Source organism: Bactrocera neohumeralis, chromosome 5 (assembly GCF_024586455.1).
Source record: "Bactrocera neohumeralis isolate Rockhampton chromosome 5, APGP_CSIRO_Bneo_wtdbg2-racon-allhic-juicebox.fasta_v2, whole genome shotgun sequence".
In the NCBI taxonomy this organism is placed as follows: Eukaryota; Metazoa; Arthropoda; class Insecta; order Diptera; family Tephritidae; genus Bactrocera; species Bactrocera neohumeralis.
In genome coordinates this window covers 44,337,004-44,353,254 of record NC_065922.1, presented here as the reverse complement: position 1 = coordinate 44,353,254, position 16,251 = coordinate 44,337,004, and the positions used below count along the sequence as shown (strand labels likewise).

General features: G+C 34.0%; 2 protein-coding genes across 3 annotated transcripts; both read right to left on the bottom strand.

Moving 5' to 3' along the window:
• Nucleotides 1–8,839: 8,839 nt before the first annotated feature.
• LOC126758979 (ubiquitin-conjugating enzyme E2 S) lies at nt 8,840–12,747 on the bottom strand. Of its 2 annotated transcripts, none has more exons than XM_050473493.1 (5): nt 12,657–12,747; nt 12,099–12,577; nt 11,867–12,014; nt 11,291–11,610; nt 8,840–10,487 (listed from the first exon to the last, which is right to left on the bottom strand). In XM_050473493.1, exons 2-5 carry the CDS (start codon nt 12,105–12,107, stop codon nt 10,347–10,349), a joined length of 618 nt encoding a protein of 205 aa, XP_050329450.1. In that variant the 5' UTR covers nt 12,108–12,577; nt 12,657–12,747; the 3' UTR covers nt 8,840–10,346. The 2 variants fall into 2 exon arrangements, with proteins under 2 accessions (XP_050329450.1, XP_050329451.1); XM_050473494.1 differs by having other exon boundaries at nt 12,099–12,416; nt 12,483–12,746.
• Nucleotides 12,748–13,512: 765 nt separating this feature from the next.
• On the bottom strand, nt 13,513–14,003 carry LOC126758985 (uncharacterized). The gene has a single exon (XM_050473502.1). It carries the CDS (start codon nt 13,957–13,959, stop codon nt 13,513–13,515), a length of 447 nt encoding a protein of 148 aa, XP_050329459.1. The 5' UTR covers nt 13,960–14,003.
• Nucleotides 14,004–16,251: the final 2,248 nt, after the last annotated feature.

Below are 16,251 nucleotides of genomic sequence, written 5' to 3'. Positions count from 1 at the left end.
TCGATCTACCTGCTTACGATGTTCAAGCGCAAACAATTTGCGGTGTTGCGGTCCATCGGAGTATATTGCTGTCACAATATACACAAACACACACACCCACAGCGGTATGCCTGAGCTTTGACTGACGTCGTCCACTACCAGTCGTCGGCCAAGCAGCCAGCTGAGGCGCTTAATACCTGCCTGCCGCACACCGCACGCCACGCATCGCCCGCCTCAGCGCTGTGCTTCCTCCAGCTATTCAAGCGGTCTCTCATATATACACACAAATATGAATGCGAACACACACATGCGCAAAGCTTTCCTCCAAAATCACTTTGAAACGGCGACAGCGACGCCATATGAATATCGTTTTGTTTTTACTTTCAGCCTTAACCGTCGCAACAACAACAATAGCGGCAATGCCAATAATATTAAAAACAACAACATTAAGAATAACAACGTTAAAACGCCAACACACGGTGCGTCAAGCAAACACTGGCGTCCGGCAATTGGGTGCAACACGGCTGATGCACGAAAGCGCCAATGTGCGGTTATATTCCCGATCCGAAGAAGTGGGAATTTTTAACGGAAAAAATATATGTATTCTTCAAATAGTCTATATACGAACATTTGCGCCATCTGCTGGAATAAATTTTCTGGATATTTCTGGAGCAATTTGGTGTATGACCAACGACTTTAAATCGTACCCAGTTGATTCGCTAAGTTACTATGATAAGGCGAAACAGTTCTACCAACAGACTTAATTGAGTTATATAGTGCTCATTGTAGCTAGCTTGAACCTTTCCTTCTATTCCATTCGGGTTTTAAACTAGTATTTCATCTAAAATGTTTATCTTTATTGACAAACTCATCCGAGGCTGTTTTCTTCAGCGGCAGCGCTGACTAGGTCATGTTGTTCGAATGGAAGAGAACACTCCAGCTCTTAAGGTAACCGCCAGTTGAAGCAGAGGAATAGCAAGACCCCCCACTCCGTGGGAAAGACCAGGTGGAGAAGGACCTGGCTACACTTGAAACCTCCAATTGTCGCCAAACAGCGAAAAGTAAGAACGACTGATGCGCCGTTGTAAACGCGACTATAACCACGTAAGCGCTGTCTACATCAATCTCTTAGACTAGTCAACATAAAAAATGAGGTTCAGTGGGTTATAGTTGAAACAAGAACGTAGAACGTATACATTACTATAAACTAAACAATGTAAGCAACTTTCCGATTCTTCTCAAACCTAATATGGCCAGGGGATCTGTAGCTTGAAACAAAGTGCGGATCCCGATGGGAGAAACAGCATTTACGATTAGAAGCAAACAAGAAAAAACCCTTCACAGGTTTTACATACTATACAAGTGCTCGATTTTCGTCAATCAGTTTGTAGACAGCTATATTTTACCTATAGTGGTCCCATATCGGCGGTTTCGAAAGCTAAGCATCTTCTTGGGGAAAAAATGGACGTGTGAAAAATTTTAGATCGATATCTCGAAAACTGTAGGTCTAATTTGTATATATACGGACAGACAGCCTTATCCAAATCGACTGCGCTCGCCATGATGGTCATTTGTATATACTTTATAGGGTCATTATTCCTTCGGGAGCCTAAAAACTTAGTGGCACCTTAGGTACACCGTGGTTTTTAATCGACAAATGGACCGTTCAACAAGTTCAATTCCATATTCCAAATGGCAGCAAAAATTACAGTGGGATAATTAATAAAGCCTGCTAAGAAACGATATTAGAAAAATATATATGTGACCTGGTCTACGAAAAGGGAGCTAACGTGCGAAAACTAGTTTTCTGGGAAAAGCTGTTAAAAATAATCGTCAGTTTCTCGTTATCTCATTAATTGTTCTCCTTTTTTTTGACACCTAAGCCCCCTTTCCGTAGACCAGGTCACATATATTTTTTTTTGCTTATCGTAGACTTAGGGTTGAACTCCGTTGCTGTGTTTTAGATTGAAAAGAAAGCAGTAAATCTGACAGGTCAGGGTTACTGACTACGTGAGTAATAGTTACTATGGAAGAGGTTAAGACAAATCGAAGACAGTGTCATTTTGGTTGGAATTTATAAGCAAGAGAAAAGCTTTATAAGCACTCGATGCCACCAGCTTTATTGGAACTGTTAAATGCAATAAAATCAAGTTGATTTAGTCATGACTATAAGGCACGATTATTGGCTGTCGAGATATCACTGTGAGATTAGAAATATTCCAACTGTCGACAAAAATTATTCAGTAGTTTTTTTCTGACTCATCATCCAGCGGCACTTCTTGTTTATAGCAACAAATTAAGATAAAGTACTAGTTTCTACAGAATTTCGAAATATTTCTTTAGATTAAAAAAAGAAAAAATTAAAAAATACCTTGTAACCCGCCTGCTATCCCCTCTCGAATGCGGCATTTCCGGCCACGCCACTGCTATGAGTGTTGGCTGATCTTCACTGTGGCAGCGTGTTTTTCAAATATGGCAAATCAAGGAGCGAAAATTATTACAAAAGCGAGTTTGAAAGATTTTGACTATTTTGTGTGAGCGCGACGCAATGCTGAGTAATTACTCATTTGTACATTTGTATGAAAGTCGGTAGGTGCAGAGTAATTTTTTTGCGTTAGCTGTGTGTTTGCTTGATTGGATGGGCAAGTTGATCTTGAAAGAACGTGAATTGAAAATTTCTGAACTTGCTTTCTTGTTGACTTTCTTCCATTCATTCAATGCTGATTTTTGATTGTTGCTTTCAAAATAATTGCTTGTTGCGATAAAATTTGGATATATCCAACTTGATTGTTTTGTGCTTGTAGAAGAAAGAAGGCATAATTGTCGGAGAAAATAAACAAAAATTAAATACGAATTTTTTTAGTTGCTGAAATGTATATAAATAACACTTTAAGATGTACAAAAATAGATACACATTTAAAATGGGTTTCATACCCTGAACAGAGTATGTTACGAGATGTCGATTTGAGATTTTGCACAAGTCCTCCTTCATGGAGGGTGCTCATTTGACGGAATTGCCGATATTTGTCATCAATGTGTTGAATATAGTCTGGAGTCTTTTTATTTCCTAAGAAATTTTGTTTAACCTAAATAAAAATTATATACATACAGATTTCTCGTTATCTGTCATATAATCAGTAAAATTGAGGTCCTTTATTAGATCCCTGATTTGAGGACCGTCTAAATACCAGCTTTAATTTTTTCTGTGCTCAATTACGAAATATTTTACTGATATACTTAAAACTTTTTTTCTCAAAACACACTTTTTTAAACTGGCGGACATGATTCCGGTCGAACTACTCAACCGATTTGCTTAATTTTTTTTAAGTGTTCACAAAACGCCTGGCTATCGTCCCTACTAGATTCATAATTTTTTATAATTTATTGACAATGTTATGACAAAAATTTATGTAAAAAAACATGGGGAAAAATTAAAAAAAAAAAAACGTTAATGACTTTTTTATTTATCAACATTTTTTCATGATTCTAGTAGGGACGATAACCATTCACGTACTTTTTAAGAATAAATTTGGTTTTTGTGTTTCAGATGATCCAAACATGAGAAATCGTGTCCGCCAGTGAAAAAACGCATCTCATTCACCCAGCCATTTCTCCGGCAGATGTCATCAAAAAATTTCGAAAAAATTTGTTTATACACTCCACGATATACCTCATGATATGTAAAAAAGTTCTTTTGTAGAATAAAAATTTCTATGAAAAAAAATGTCAAAAAAACAGGCCAGATTACCCTACTGACCCCTTAACTTTAGATGAAGAAGAGCTAATACAATGCGGTCTCTACCTACTAGAGGAGCATTTAACACATTCATACTACCCGGTACTAAATTCACTCTCAAAGGCCAAAGTTTGTTAGTCCAGTATTCTGTCACAATCTTCTACAATAGTGTAAAACTGCTGGCGTAGGCAGGAGGACATCTATATCATTGGCCATTACAACCGCGCCGTTAGTTTTGCTTTCTCCTGGCTGGACAAAGAAACTAAGCAAATGGGTCTGGTAGTGGACGAGGGTAAGACAAAATATCTCCTGACATCATCAAATCGTCGCATTCGAGACTTGACCTCCCACGACACTGTTGACAGTCATAACTTCGAAGTTTTAGATAATTTCGTCTAGCTTGGAACCAACATTAACACCAACAACTGCGTCAGCCTCGAAATCCAACGCAAAATAAGTAAGCTACATTGGACTGAGCAGGCAATTGAGAAGTGAAGTCCTCTCTCGACGAACAAATACCAAATTGTAGAAGTCACTCACTATTTCCGTCCTGCTGTGTGGTGCAGAGGCATGGACCATGACAACATCTGATGAGAGAAAGAACCTGCGGAAGATTTGTGGCCCTTTGCATATACGACGACATTGACATAGTTCATCGAATCAAGAGCAGAAAGTAGTGGAAGAGGACTTCCACTTTGTTGGAAAGACCAGGACCTCGCTGCACTTGGAATCTCCAATTAGCACCAAACAACGGAAAGTAAGAACGACTGGCGCGCTGTTGTAAACTCGGTAATAACCGTGTAAGAGGCTATCCCATAAGCATATGAAACAGGTGTATTGGGTATATCTTTTTTGTTGACCCAAAATAAAATTTTCCATTTTAAGGTCGACGCATATCAGCCAGTTATGTTGTATGTATTTTTTTTTCTCCATAACCAAGGCTATCGTGGCATATTCCTTTTTAATTTAATTGAATGTGCAATTAACAAACTGCCATTTTATTTCCGTTATGTAAGAGCTCATATTTAAGACTACGTTTCGACGAATCAATGAATAGACGCCAATTTCTCTTGTACGGTACACTGATACTTTAGTTTTTGGTACTTTCTTTGATTGACTAAGATCAAGTGCAGAATGACCGATGTTCTTGTACTCGGGAAAAAAGTTGCTCTCCTCATCATCAGTGTCTGCAAGAACTTGTGGTGTAAAATTTGAAGTAGGTTGCGTATCAGCCACAGGTTCTTCACTGGTAAATTTTAAATAGATTGTTCTCTGTGGACCACTATAGTATATAGCTGCCGTACAAACTGACCAATTAATCACCAATGAAAATCAAGCTAAAGATTTTTATACCCTCTTATGCTATAAGAAATGCCCTAGTGAGGGGTATTATATGTAGCTTCGGTGCAGCCGAAGTCAACGTTTTTTCTTGCTCTTATTTTTAAATTTTTATTAATGCTGTATATTGCTCTTGCCAAAAAGTTCTTTTGTTATATAATGAGTTTAAAGCACAATAACAAGTATTTTAATCCGAATGTAAAATTGTGTGTGTACAAATATGTATGTGTGTGTGAGAAGTTTGCAGCGTACTTCCTTCTCACCTCTAAAGTTTGCTTTGACGATATGACACACACATAAGTGTGTATGTATGTTTGTATGTTTGCATATCATTCATTTTTGTTGCATTGGGCGCGAGTCAATTTATACTGGCATTAATATGTGTATGCACATATGTTTTTTTCGCAAAAAGCCGCAAACTAACGATTCTAATCCATTGTGGCGCGAGTCCCGCACGCCCCGCCTATTAACATATGAAAAGTCAGCGCTGCAAAGAATCGCTGAGTGACATGGTGACGCTGTTGCAAGTCAAGTGTTGTAGTTGCTACGCTTTTGTGTGCCTACATAAAGAAATAAAAAAAATAATAATAAAAACACATAAAAAATGACACAATATGTGGAAACCCACATATAGTGTGTAAAATTGTTGTTGTTTTATAGTTGTTTTTTTTTAGTTTTTGTGACAAGCAATTCGCATAATTAATACTTACATATTCATTGATGTATGCATAAATGCCTGCAAGTCTCTATATAGTACTATATACGCGTATGTACGGATGTATGTATGTATGTATGTAGATGTGCATGTACTTGAGGAAAGAAATAGCTAATGTTGACTTTGGCGTTGACCAGCTGTGTCGCGACAATTACGGCATTGGTAATTAACATATTGGAAAAGTAATGCAACGCGTAAATTTTCACTTCTGACACAAAATAATATGTAATATGAGTGCAATTTGAATATACATACATATGTATATACATATGTATGTATGTATGTACATGTTGTATGGATGTGTTTATATGCATAGGTTGAGTTCAATCTAGAATTTAATTCAATTTGTCTTTGGCTAATAAAGTAAAGAGAAAGAAGCGAAGAAAAGTGGACAAGATAATAAATATAATTGTTTATATGAAAATAAAATTACTATCAAACAACTAAGGGAAAAATGAGCAACAACAATAATGTAAAAATAGAAAACAAAACAAAAAAAAAAATGAATTAAAATATTAAAACGAAAAGAAAAAATAAAAAAGGATTAAAAAATGTATAGAAATACTTAAAAGGTACATATTTAAAAAAAGTTAAAAAAAAATAAATAAAAATAAAATTACTATCAAACAAATAAGGGAAATATGAGCAACAACAATAATGTAAAAATAAAAAACAAAACAAAAAAAAAAATGAATTAAAATATTAAAACGAAAAGAAAAAATAAAAAAGTATTAAAAAAATGTATAGAAGTACTTAAAAGGTATTTAAAAAAAGTTAAAAAAATAAATAAAAATAATAAATACATATATCTAATTGTATGTATGTAGGTATGTTTATATAAAATAGTGAAACAAAGTAAAATAAATAAATCCAAATAAAAACAAAAATAAATAATTTAAAGCATTAAGCAAAAAAAAAAAAAACAAATTTTGTGGAAACCATAAAAAATTTTATGTGAAACTAAAGAAGTTTCCAAATACGCATGTACATATGCAGCCAGCTATTACCCAGTTTCGAAAAGCGAAGAAGTGAACACAGACCCCTGGAGAACTGGGTACACAATTTTCATGTCAAAGTTCAAAAATAAGTCCCAGCGGCCTAATACATGTCTTTTATGAGAAAAATAGTCAGGTCATTATTTCCGACACACCACTTTAGCTCATACGCTAAGCCACGAAGATACCGAACCACTTTTGGTGATCGCTGAAGATGATACATTGACCATAGCTAATATAATTAAATATAACAAAGCGCCTGGATTAGATGGCATACCCAACAGAAAGATACAAGAAGATAAAATCATATGCAAGACTAATAAAAGCGGGGTATAGTCTTTCTGCAATCCGAGTAATAACTGCTTTTCGAATTCGCGCGAAGTGCGAGAAGAATTTGCGCGAAAGGTGGAAAAAAGAAAAGAGAACTAAAGGCCTTATAATGTGGCAGCAATGGCAAAGCTCATCCAAAGGACGATGAACCCACAGACTGATCCCAGACATACATTGAAAGGACAATGGACCCACAGACTGATCCCGGACAATTCATTTGTGGATAGACAGATGTCATGGGAACCTGAATTTCCACCTAACACAAATACTGAGCGACTATGAATGCTTTAGAAAGCATACATATGTTCCAAATTAATCATAACGTTAGTCCGTATTGTCCGACATAAGAGAAAAGCTAAAATCTATATATAAACATACATATATGTGTAGTGAGTATGATGAATAGAAGAAACTTAAATGTGTTTTTCTCTCCCATGAAGTAATACCTAATCCGGTGGTTTCGTGGGAGAGACTTAGGTCGGGAGTAGGTTATATTTAGCGGATTAAAGTTCTTCAATCCGGCTTTTGATGCTTTCCCTACTGAAGTTATTTACTAATAATCCCAATATAGAACCAATAAAAAAAAACCTGTAAGAATTACTAAAAATTTCAAAGCGCGGAGAAAAAAATATGAATAAAAAAGAAATGATAAATTATTTGGTAACTTGACATGTAATTGGACACATGTATGTTCCACATATTAATTAAACAAGAGAATATAATAAAACAATTATAAAAAAATATTGTGGGCGTGGCAGTGGTACAATTACGCCCATCCACAAATCCGATATTTTTTATGCCATGGAGCGGGAGTGCCTAGTTTCATTACGGTATCTCAATTTTTATTCAAGTTACAGCTTGAACTGACGGATGGACGGACAGGCAGTCAGTCGGATTTCAACTCGTCTCATCATACTGATATGATATCTATATAAAATATGTATAAATAACTATATATCTAACTCGATTATTTTTAGGTAATACAAACAACCGTTAACTTAAACTATTATACTTTGTAGCATACATGTTGCAAGGGGATATAAATTTGTTTATTAGCGCGCCAAGAGGCAGAAATAATTTAGCCTAGGCAGAAATGACTATATTTAGTCAGTAAGTTTAATTTGTTGGTAATATTTAATTTGAAATGTAAAAACAAAAAAAAAAAAAAAAAAAAAAAAAAAAAAAAAAATTAAAAAAAAAAAAAAAAAAAAAAAAAAAAAAATTAAAAAAAAAAAAAAATAAAAAAAAAATAAAAAAAAAATAAAAAAAAAAAAAAAAAAAAAAAAAAATTAAATAAAAAAAAAAAAATTTAAAAAAAAAAATTAAAAAAAAAAATTAAAAAAAAAATTAAAAAAAAATTAAAAAAAAATTTAAAAAATTAAAAAAAAAAAAAAATGTAAAAAAATTGTAAAAGAAAAATGCTATAAAAATCAAGCACTTAAATTAAACGCATAGTAAATGGCTAAGAAAACGTAGAATGCAAATTATTAGTATTTCCAAAGCAGAAATGAAATCATAAAAAATATTACAAATAACGTTCGTTCGTTGCGTACCTCGTCACGCCCACATACGTACATACTTCGCGAGCAAGACATTAAATCATAACCACATGCCGCTGCGACGAACTTCCTACATCGCTCAGCCATTATGCATGAATTGTAACAAATTCCAACACTCAATGTCCATCAGAATCAAAATTATAAGAACATTATAATTGACATTTTACATTTTTTTTTGCACAATTGCTTTTCTTTTATTTCACACTACTACACGCTAAAAATGGTACACGGGAAGGTGTTCGTTAGGCGATTCTCATTGTTGTTGGCTTTTGTTCTTTTTTTTTTTGTTTTTTCTTCACTCTCAGTATTTGTATATCAGTTTTAATGCATGTACGGTTACTTCAATATATTTTATATGTAGTAAGTAATATGTATGTATGTATTTAATCAACGTGTGCATGCAATAAGTGTGTGGGTGTTGTGGATGGCGATTTGTGGCGAGTACGAGTTTGAAGGAAAATGTTAGCAATTTTTTTTTTCGAATTGAACACAAGTGCGCTTAAATGCTGCAAAAACAAAGCGCGCATACATACAAATATATAAATAATAAATGTTTGTATGTTACTACACACGCAGTCATAAATCATAAACATTTGTATGTGAGTACGCATAATGCTAAACATTTCGCGCTTTTGCTATATAAATGATATTGTGTAGCCATTGAACCATTCTGTAATATATATGTATGTATATATATATATTTATTAGGGAGTCCATTATTCTTCAAGTTGACTTTTTTACATTTTTTTTTTAATATGCGAAACTTAAAATGATTTAATTTTTCTTTCTTGAACCATCAGAGGGCGTCGATCAACTTGGCACATAACAAACACCCTAATGCATATACGTATGTATGTATGCACGTGATGTGCATGTTTCCATAAGGCTAATATAAGTATAAAATTAGTTTTGGTTTTCTCTATTTTTGTTTTCTTTTTCTAGGAGTTTATAAATATGCAATTAGAACAATACATTAGGTAAATTAATGCTAAATAAAACTTAGTATTATATTACATAGTATTTAGTTTCTTCTCTTTTATAACAATTATTAAACTATCCTGACTAATTTCATGAGAGAAAGCTAAGAAGAATTACACAAAATTATATTTAAATATGTATCGAACATGGCTCAATTAAGAGAAGTGTATATATGTGTGTGTGTCTTGTTTATGTGATGCCTACGGTATCGTGTCCAAATTAATTCATTAATAAAACATAAAGCTATTGTAATGATAATCCATTCCATTTAAAATGTGCCAAATTAAAGAAATAAAAGAAATGCACATATCTACTGTTATTCCAGCAGCATACGAAACTTGTAGCATATAAATAGCGCACATAGTGAATATACCGTTTCACACTGATTTTTTTTTATAACATGTGTGGTGTGATTTTTCGTGTTGTTAGTTAGAACTGTGGTGCCGTCCCCAAATTTACTGCTCTCCTCTGCACTTTTTAACATTGTTATTATTGTTATGGTTTTGCTGTTGTTCTTATTATTGCAATTGGGTATTACTTATAATTGCTAATGCTGCTCCTGTTGCCGCTGCTTCTGTACTTGCATTTGCCACTTAATGCTTCTTGGATGTTTTGGCTTAGTTTGCTTTTGTTAATTTTTTTAAGAATTGAACGCTAAGGTGACTTGTTGTGTTACCGCCCTTTGGTAAAGGCTCAATACATGTACAACTACCGCCTCATAACCGCTTCAACATACGTTTCTTCTCTTTGATTAGCTTTTCTTTTTTCTTGTCCTGCAGTTTTTTGTCGACAGCATGTTTTTTAGAGGAGGGACCATCATCATCTTTCGCATCACCACTGGCGGCACCTTTTGCGGGCTGTAAGGTGGAAGAAAAGTATTAGTATTTTATGTTTGTATGTATGTATTTTATATATATGCTGTTATATTTAAGGGATTACGGGGTTTTGAAATATCAAAAATCGTATACTATGATATGTATACTTTCCCGAAGTTTCAAGGTAATCCCAATAAAAATGTAGGAGATAGAACATTTGGGAGAGCGGCCCACCTGCCTAGACCGGTCGGCTATTTTAATTTTTGATCGTGGTTTCCTCGAAACATCGTTTTCAAAGTCTGTGGTTACGATTTCTTAGAGAAAGAGAAGTGAATTTATTGAAAATTTTCACAGTTCTTCTAAATACCTCATGATTGATTGAAGGATTTTTTCGATTACAACTATTTTTTTCAAGGCAATTTGTGGTAAAAATTAAGACCCATAATCATACTTTTTTGTTTGAAACTTTATGAAAAATTAATTTTTTTCACAAATCCTTCAATTAAACACGATCTATACTCATCTATTAACCGCTGAAATTTAATTTTAGATGAATCCTTCGGCTGTAAATGCTGTATGAGAATGATTTCAATGTTATTTATGTAATTTGAAGACACTCAAACACGCATCTAAGAGGCTAAAGTTTGTTGCCAATCAGGGCAAAAGTCATCCACCAATTTTTTTACTCTACAACAACAAAATCATCACGTCTCTACGTAGTAGGTCAGCGTACAGTTATCATGAACTTTCAATTATTTTGAATTACTTTAAATGCCTTCAGCGCGACAACACATCACCAATTGATTTTTATATCGACAGTTTCAATGCACGAACTAAATACCAACCTGTGCGTGAATTTCCGTCATCATTTTTGCACGCTGTGAGTAATCATCATAACGCTCCAGTAGCAGTTTACCAGCTTCTTCGTTTAGCGCAGATTCCGCATTTGGTACAATAAGAAGGCATTTTATGGTGAGCAATATATGTTTAATACCCAAATCAGGTTTCCAATCCTTCTTTAATGTGTTTACGCAAATTTCACCATTAGCCGCCACATTTGGATGAAAGATTTTTGTAAGGAAAAAGGCTTTTGGCGGTGATTGCGGAAAATCTTTTCCGAGTGTTAGCTTAACACGAAAAACGCCACCAGCGTATGGGGTACCAGCTGTAATAAGTACAAAATATTATAAATATCTATATAAGAGAAAAAAAGAAAAATTTAATTTAAGCTTATGTTTATAGCATATGCACGCATTCCAAGTAGCTTTGTGGCAAGGCCAAAATACATGCGTATCAAGGGCAGTTTGCATTGATTTTTCTTATTTGTCACGTTTTTTTACAAAAAGCATGTATTGTATTGCAAGGGAGTCACCGAAACTAGTATTTGTTTGTATGCAATGCACATATGAACATATACTTACCAGGACCTTCGATTAGCGCTTGAATGTCAGTTACATCAGCGTCATTTATTTGTATTTTGATGCCCTCTAATGGTGTTTCGCTCATCTGCTGCATTTCCTTCATTACTTGACGAATTGTCTGTGGTGACAGATTTTCCACATTTGATATCTGTAGCATAGAAATATGAAAATTAAAAGTATTGTATGTAATTTGCATAAGACAATCAACTTGTAGCTTGTAAGCTGTACGTACCGAACTCATGGTTATGACTTTCGATTTCTGTAAATGTTGTGTCTGCTAATGCTACGTATGCTGTGTGATGCTGTCGATGCTCTTACTTTCCACTTGCTTTTGTTTTGCTCTTGTGTTTTATTTGTTGGTTCGTCTTGTGCAACTCAACTAGCTGACAATACAAATTTTCCTATGTACGGATATTTGTGCGTCTATCGCTTTATTCGGTTCCCCTTCACCTTGAGCACTATCGCTTTACGCACCCACAACAGCACACAAAAGTTTTCAATGCAATTCGAACTTGCGCCGTGTAAAAAGCGTCACTTTGGATCGGTACGTCTTTGGAAATGGAAAATGTATGCGTATTTTCTTTTTGTGTTCCTTCAATTTTCCCACTACACTTACTTTTGCGATGGCGTCGCTTGTTATTAATGTTTCACTCACACACTTCTTTGTAGCAAATTTTCAGCTGCACTTCAATGTGTACTTTAGCGGCCTTTCTAAACACAATTTATGTGAGTTTATGTTTTGAAAATTCTGCCTCTTTTGAAGTTGTTTAAAAAATTTTACTCGACTTACTAGAATTTTACAGTTTTCGAACAAAACTCCCAAAAAGAAAATGTCAATTGGCGAAACAAACTTTTCCCACTCGACGGGAACAGTGTTGCGAAGAGTGCTTTCATAAAATGTACGATTGCCTAGGTTGTATTGCTACTGAAAAGTATTAATATAAAAATTTATATATTTGTCTGTTTTAAAAGCATATGTTTTAATTGAAAAATATGTACTAATTTATAGTTCTTGACAAAAAATTTGTTAATTTAAAAGCTCACCACGTGCACAGAGCAAGCGATTTATATATAACTATTCAAATTCTAATTGGAATATTTGGTAACTTTAAATGCAACACTGCGTGCGTATGAAACACAGCCAAATTGAATTGTACCGGTAGGGGTCGCGTAGGTTGTTCTAATGTATAACGGCGCCATGAAAGTCTGGAAAATTCGATTGAGTAAATTAAAAATGTTATGAATTCTTATTTTATAGTGTTTTAAATATATTTGAAGTGCGTTAAACAATCAAAAAGTATTGTAGTTTAGGTACAGCTAAATGCAAAATGAGTACATTTGTTTTTTGTTTAGTTTTCAAAGTGCAAATTTCTAGTGTTTGTGGCTTAGCATGCAAAGTGGTTTGTGTGTTTGTACAAAAATTGTTTCCCATATCCGCAATAGCAAAACTCAAGCTTCCGCAAGAAATACATCACGGGCTGTGCTTCAATTATTAGATATAACTATAAAAAAAATTGGTATGTAAACAAGAAAGGTTTTATTAACTTAATTCAGTCAATATAAATTTTTTAGCGTATATGCCAAAAATGTGTATGTATTATATTAGCAGCTTGTTTCCATTTTCATTCCAATTTATTGCAAATTTATTAAAATTGGAAACTGCGATTCCGCAATTGCCTAAAGAAGTTGATCTTTCTTCGTGACTCTGAGATATTGAAAACTTTATCGTCCATAAACTTAGTATCCACCCAAGGCACCATTTCAAAATCGTTCACAGTTCTACGGTTGAATAGTGGATCCGGCGATTCTACATCATGTACGTTTTTCGGCTTACACTTCGATGGTAATGGTTCCACATAGTCACGTTTGTAGGTTGAAACACTCTGAAATTCTTTAGGCTTGTCAAAGTGCAGCAAATCAAAGCGGAAGTCATTCATGGGATAGGATTGAAAGTTGAGTTGCTTCCTAGCGATTATGCGTATGTTTGATGTCGCTTTTCGTCCGGCCTCAAGCATTTCATGTGTAACAGATTTTGGAGTCGGTATATTAGCATCATAGCTCATCCACTCGCCGGTGGGACGGCATTTATACATTGTTGTTATATTTGAAACCGAATTAATAGAAAATATAATAGAAATATGTTGATTGATATATGATTCGTACAAAATGGATTTTGAAACAAAACAAATTTAAAAATATGTTATGTTATCGATTGATTATTAATTACCATATCGGTATTTTCAATTCGTTATTATAGGGTGTGTGATAAAATTATAACAATAAAATTATAACATAAAAAATATATGGGAACAGAAAAATTACGGAAAGAAAGACAAAATAAGTCCCGTTTTTTCAGTTTCATGAAATTTATCGTTGCCAATTTCATGTTCTCTTATCTAACGAAGTTGTATTTAAGAAATGAAAATATATTGCACTTCAGTTAGCAGAAGACTGCTTATTACTTTTAAAAAGCATCAAATTCGTAAGACGTTGATAGATTTTTTCAAAAAAGCGCACATAATCTTTCGATGTGATTGACTGAACAAGGTATAATAAGTTTTATGTCACTTAGAAGAAAACGTCGGAGAATCTATAGTCGATTTAAACATGTCCGTCTGTCTGTATATACATACGTGAACTAGTCCTTCAGTTCTGGAGATATCGATCCGATAGCTGACATCAACGTTGCAATTTTTGATACTCTTGCTGTTGCTTCAGAGTGTAATAGTTTTGTTCACCTAACGGTTGCTTTTATCACCTTAAAATAATCGAGTAAGATATAAGGTTATATACATATATAAATGATCAGGATGACGAAATTAATTGAATTCCGAGTGACTGTTTGTCTGTCTCTCTGTTCGTAAAAGTTTTAACTTGAGTAAAAATAAAGATAAGTGTTTCTTTATCAAAAAGTGAGTGAGCAGCAGCAAGGGGCATCTGTGAACTTAAAACTTTGAAAAATGGTCGTAGCCCACACCCAAATAGCGTTAAGTTACAAATCTCCTAAACCACTAAGGATACAATAACCAAATTCGTTCAGAACAAAACTTATAAGAAATCCTACTGACAGTGTGGACATGGAAATTGTATTCTAACTTCGTCGTCTCTCCATTAACGTTTTTGTTGAAAACTACTTAAAGCGCTATAAATCAATAATCAAATACGCCACAGACATTAAATTTTAACACACAGGATAGGAGGGCTTTATAGGAGCCCTTACATCATTAAAGAATAAAACCTTGACCGCATACTGTACTTAAAGTAAGCCACCTTGTGGGGTTACATGGGTTTCCTCGGGTAAAAACCAGCCTTTTTTCAACAATTTTTTTCTCATAAAAAATGTCTTTCAAAAAATGTAATAATTTATTAGATTTTCTTATTGTTACAAACATAATACAGTATTAACAAAGAAATTCTGAAATTTTTCGAAATAACTCGGTCATTGCGACGCCATTTCCGGTGACCCTCCGGAAAATAGATGCGCCCGCATAGGCAGGATAACTCCTTACAGGATCATCTAATGTGAAAAAATACATGTTTTAGGTAAAATCTTAACTTAGAACTTGAACGAAGGAGAAAACCTGAATATTGGATTTTTGGCAAACATTTTTACAAAAAAATTAAAATTTCAGAGAAATTTACGCGGCATGTTTTCTTCAAAAAGTTATAATCGAAAAAAAAATCCTTCGTCCAAGTCTTAAAGTATTGTATCTCAAAGACCTGTGTAAAATTTCATGAAAATCGGTTGAGTAGTTCTCAAGAAATCTTGCCAACCCACTTAAAAAACACAGTTTCGAGAAAAACGCGTTTAAAGACGGCGCACGGCAGCAAGGCTGTATCTCCGAAACGATTACTTAAAAATTTAGGACAATATTCTAGAGGTGTTTTACAATATTAATAAGATAATAAAAAAAATCGATTTTTTAAACCCGTAAACCCATGTAAACCCTTATGACCAAAAATTGTTCAGATCGGACCAAAACGTTTTATCGAAAATATCGGTAAATCTGTGAGATATATTATAGAAATTATTTATAAGAGTATGTCTGTGTATCAAAAATCAGAATTTAATTCAAATGATAATTCAATTATTTTTTAATTTGCAACCCTGGCAAAAGTATGATATTGGCATAAATAGGAACACCAGCATTGGAAAAGATAGTCAAAGTTGTGGAAAAGGTAGCCTTAGCACAGTTAAAGAAATTCATAGGAGGCATTTATCAAATTCCTACGTTACGGTGAAGCACCTATATACTTTTTGTTGCCAAAAATGGAATACTAACTTTTACGGTTTCCAAGATGCTACATGCCAAAAAGTATGGCAAAACTTGGACTTTCCGAATGGACCACCCAAGACGCAGCCGCGGTCATTTCGTAAAAAAGAA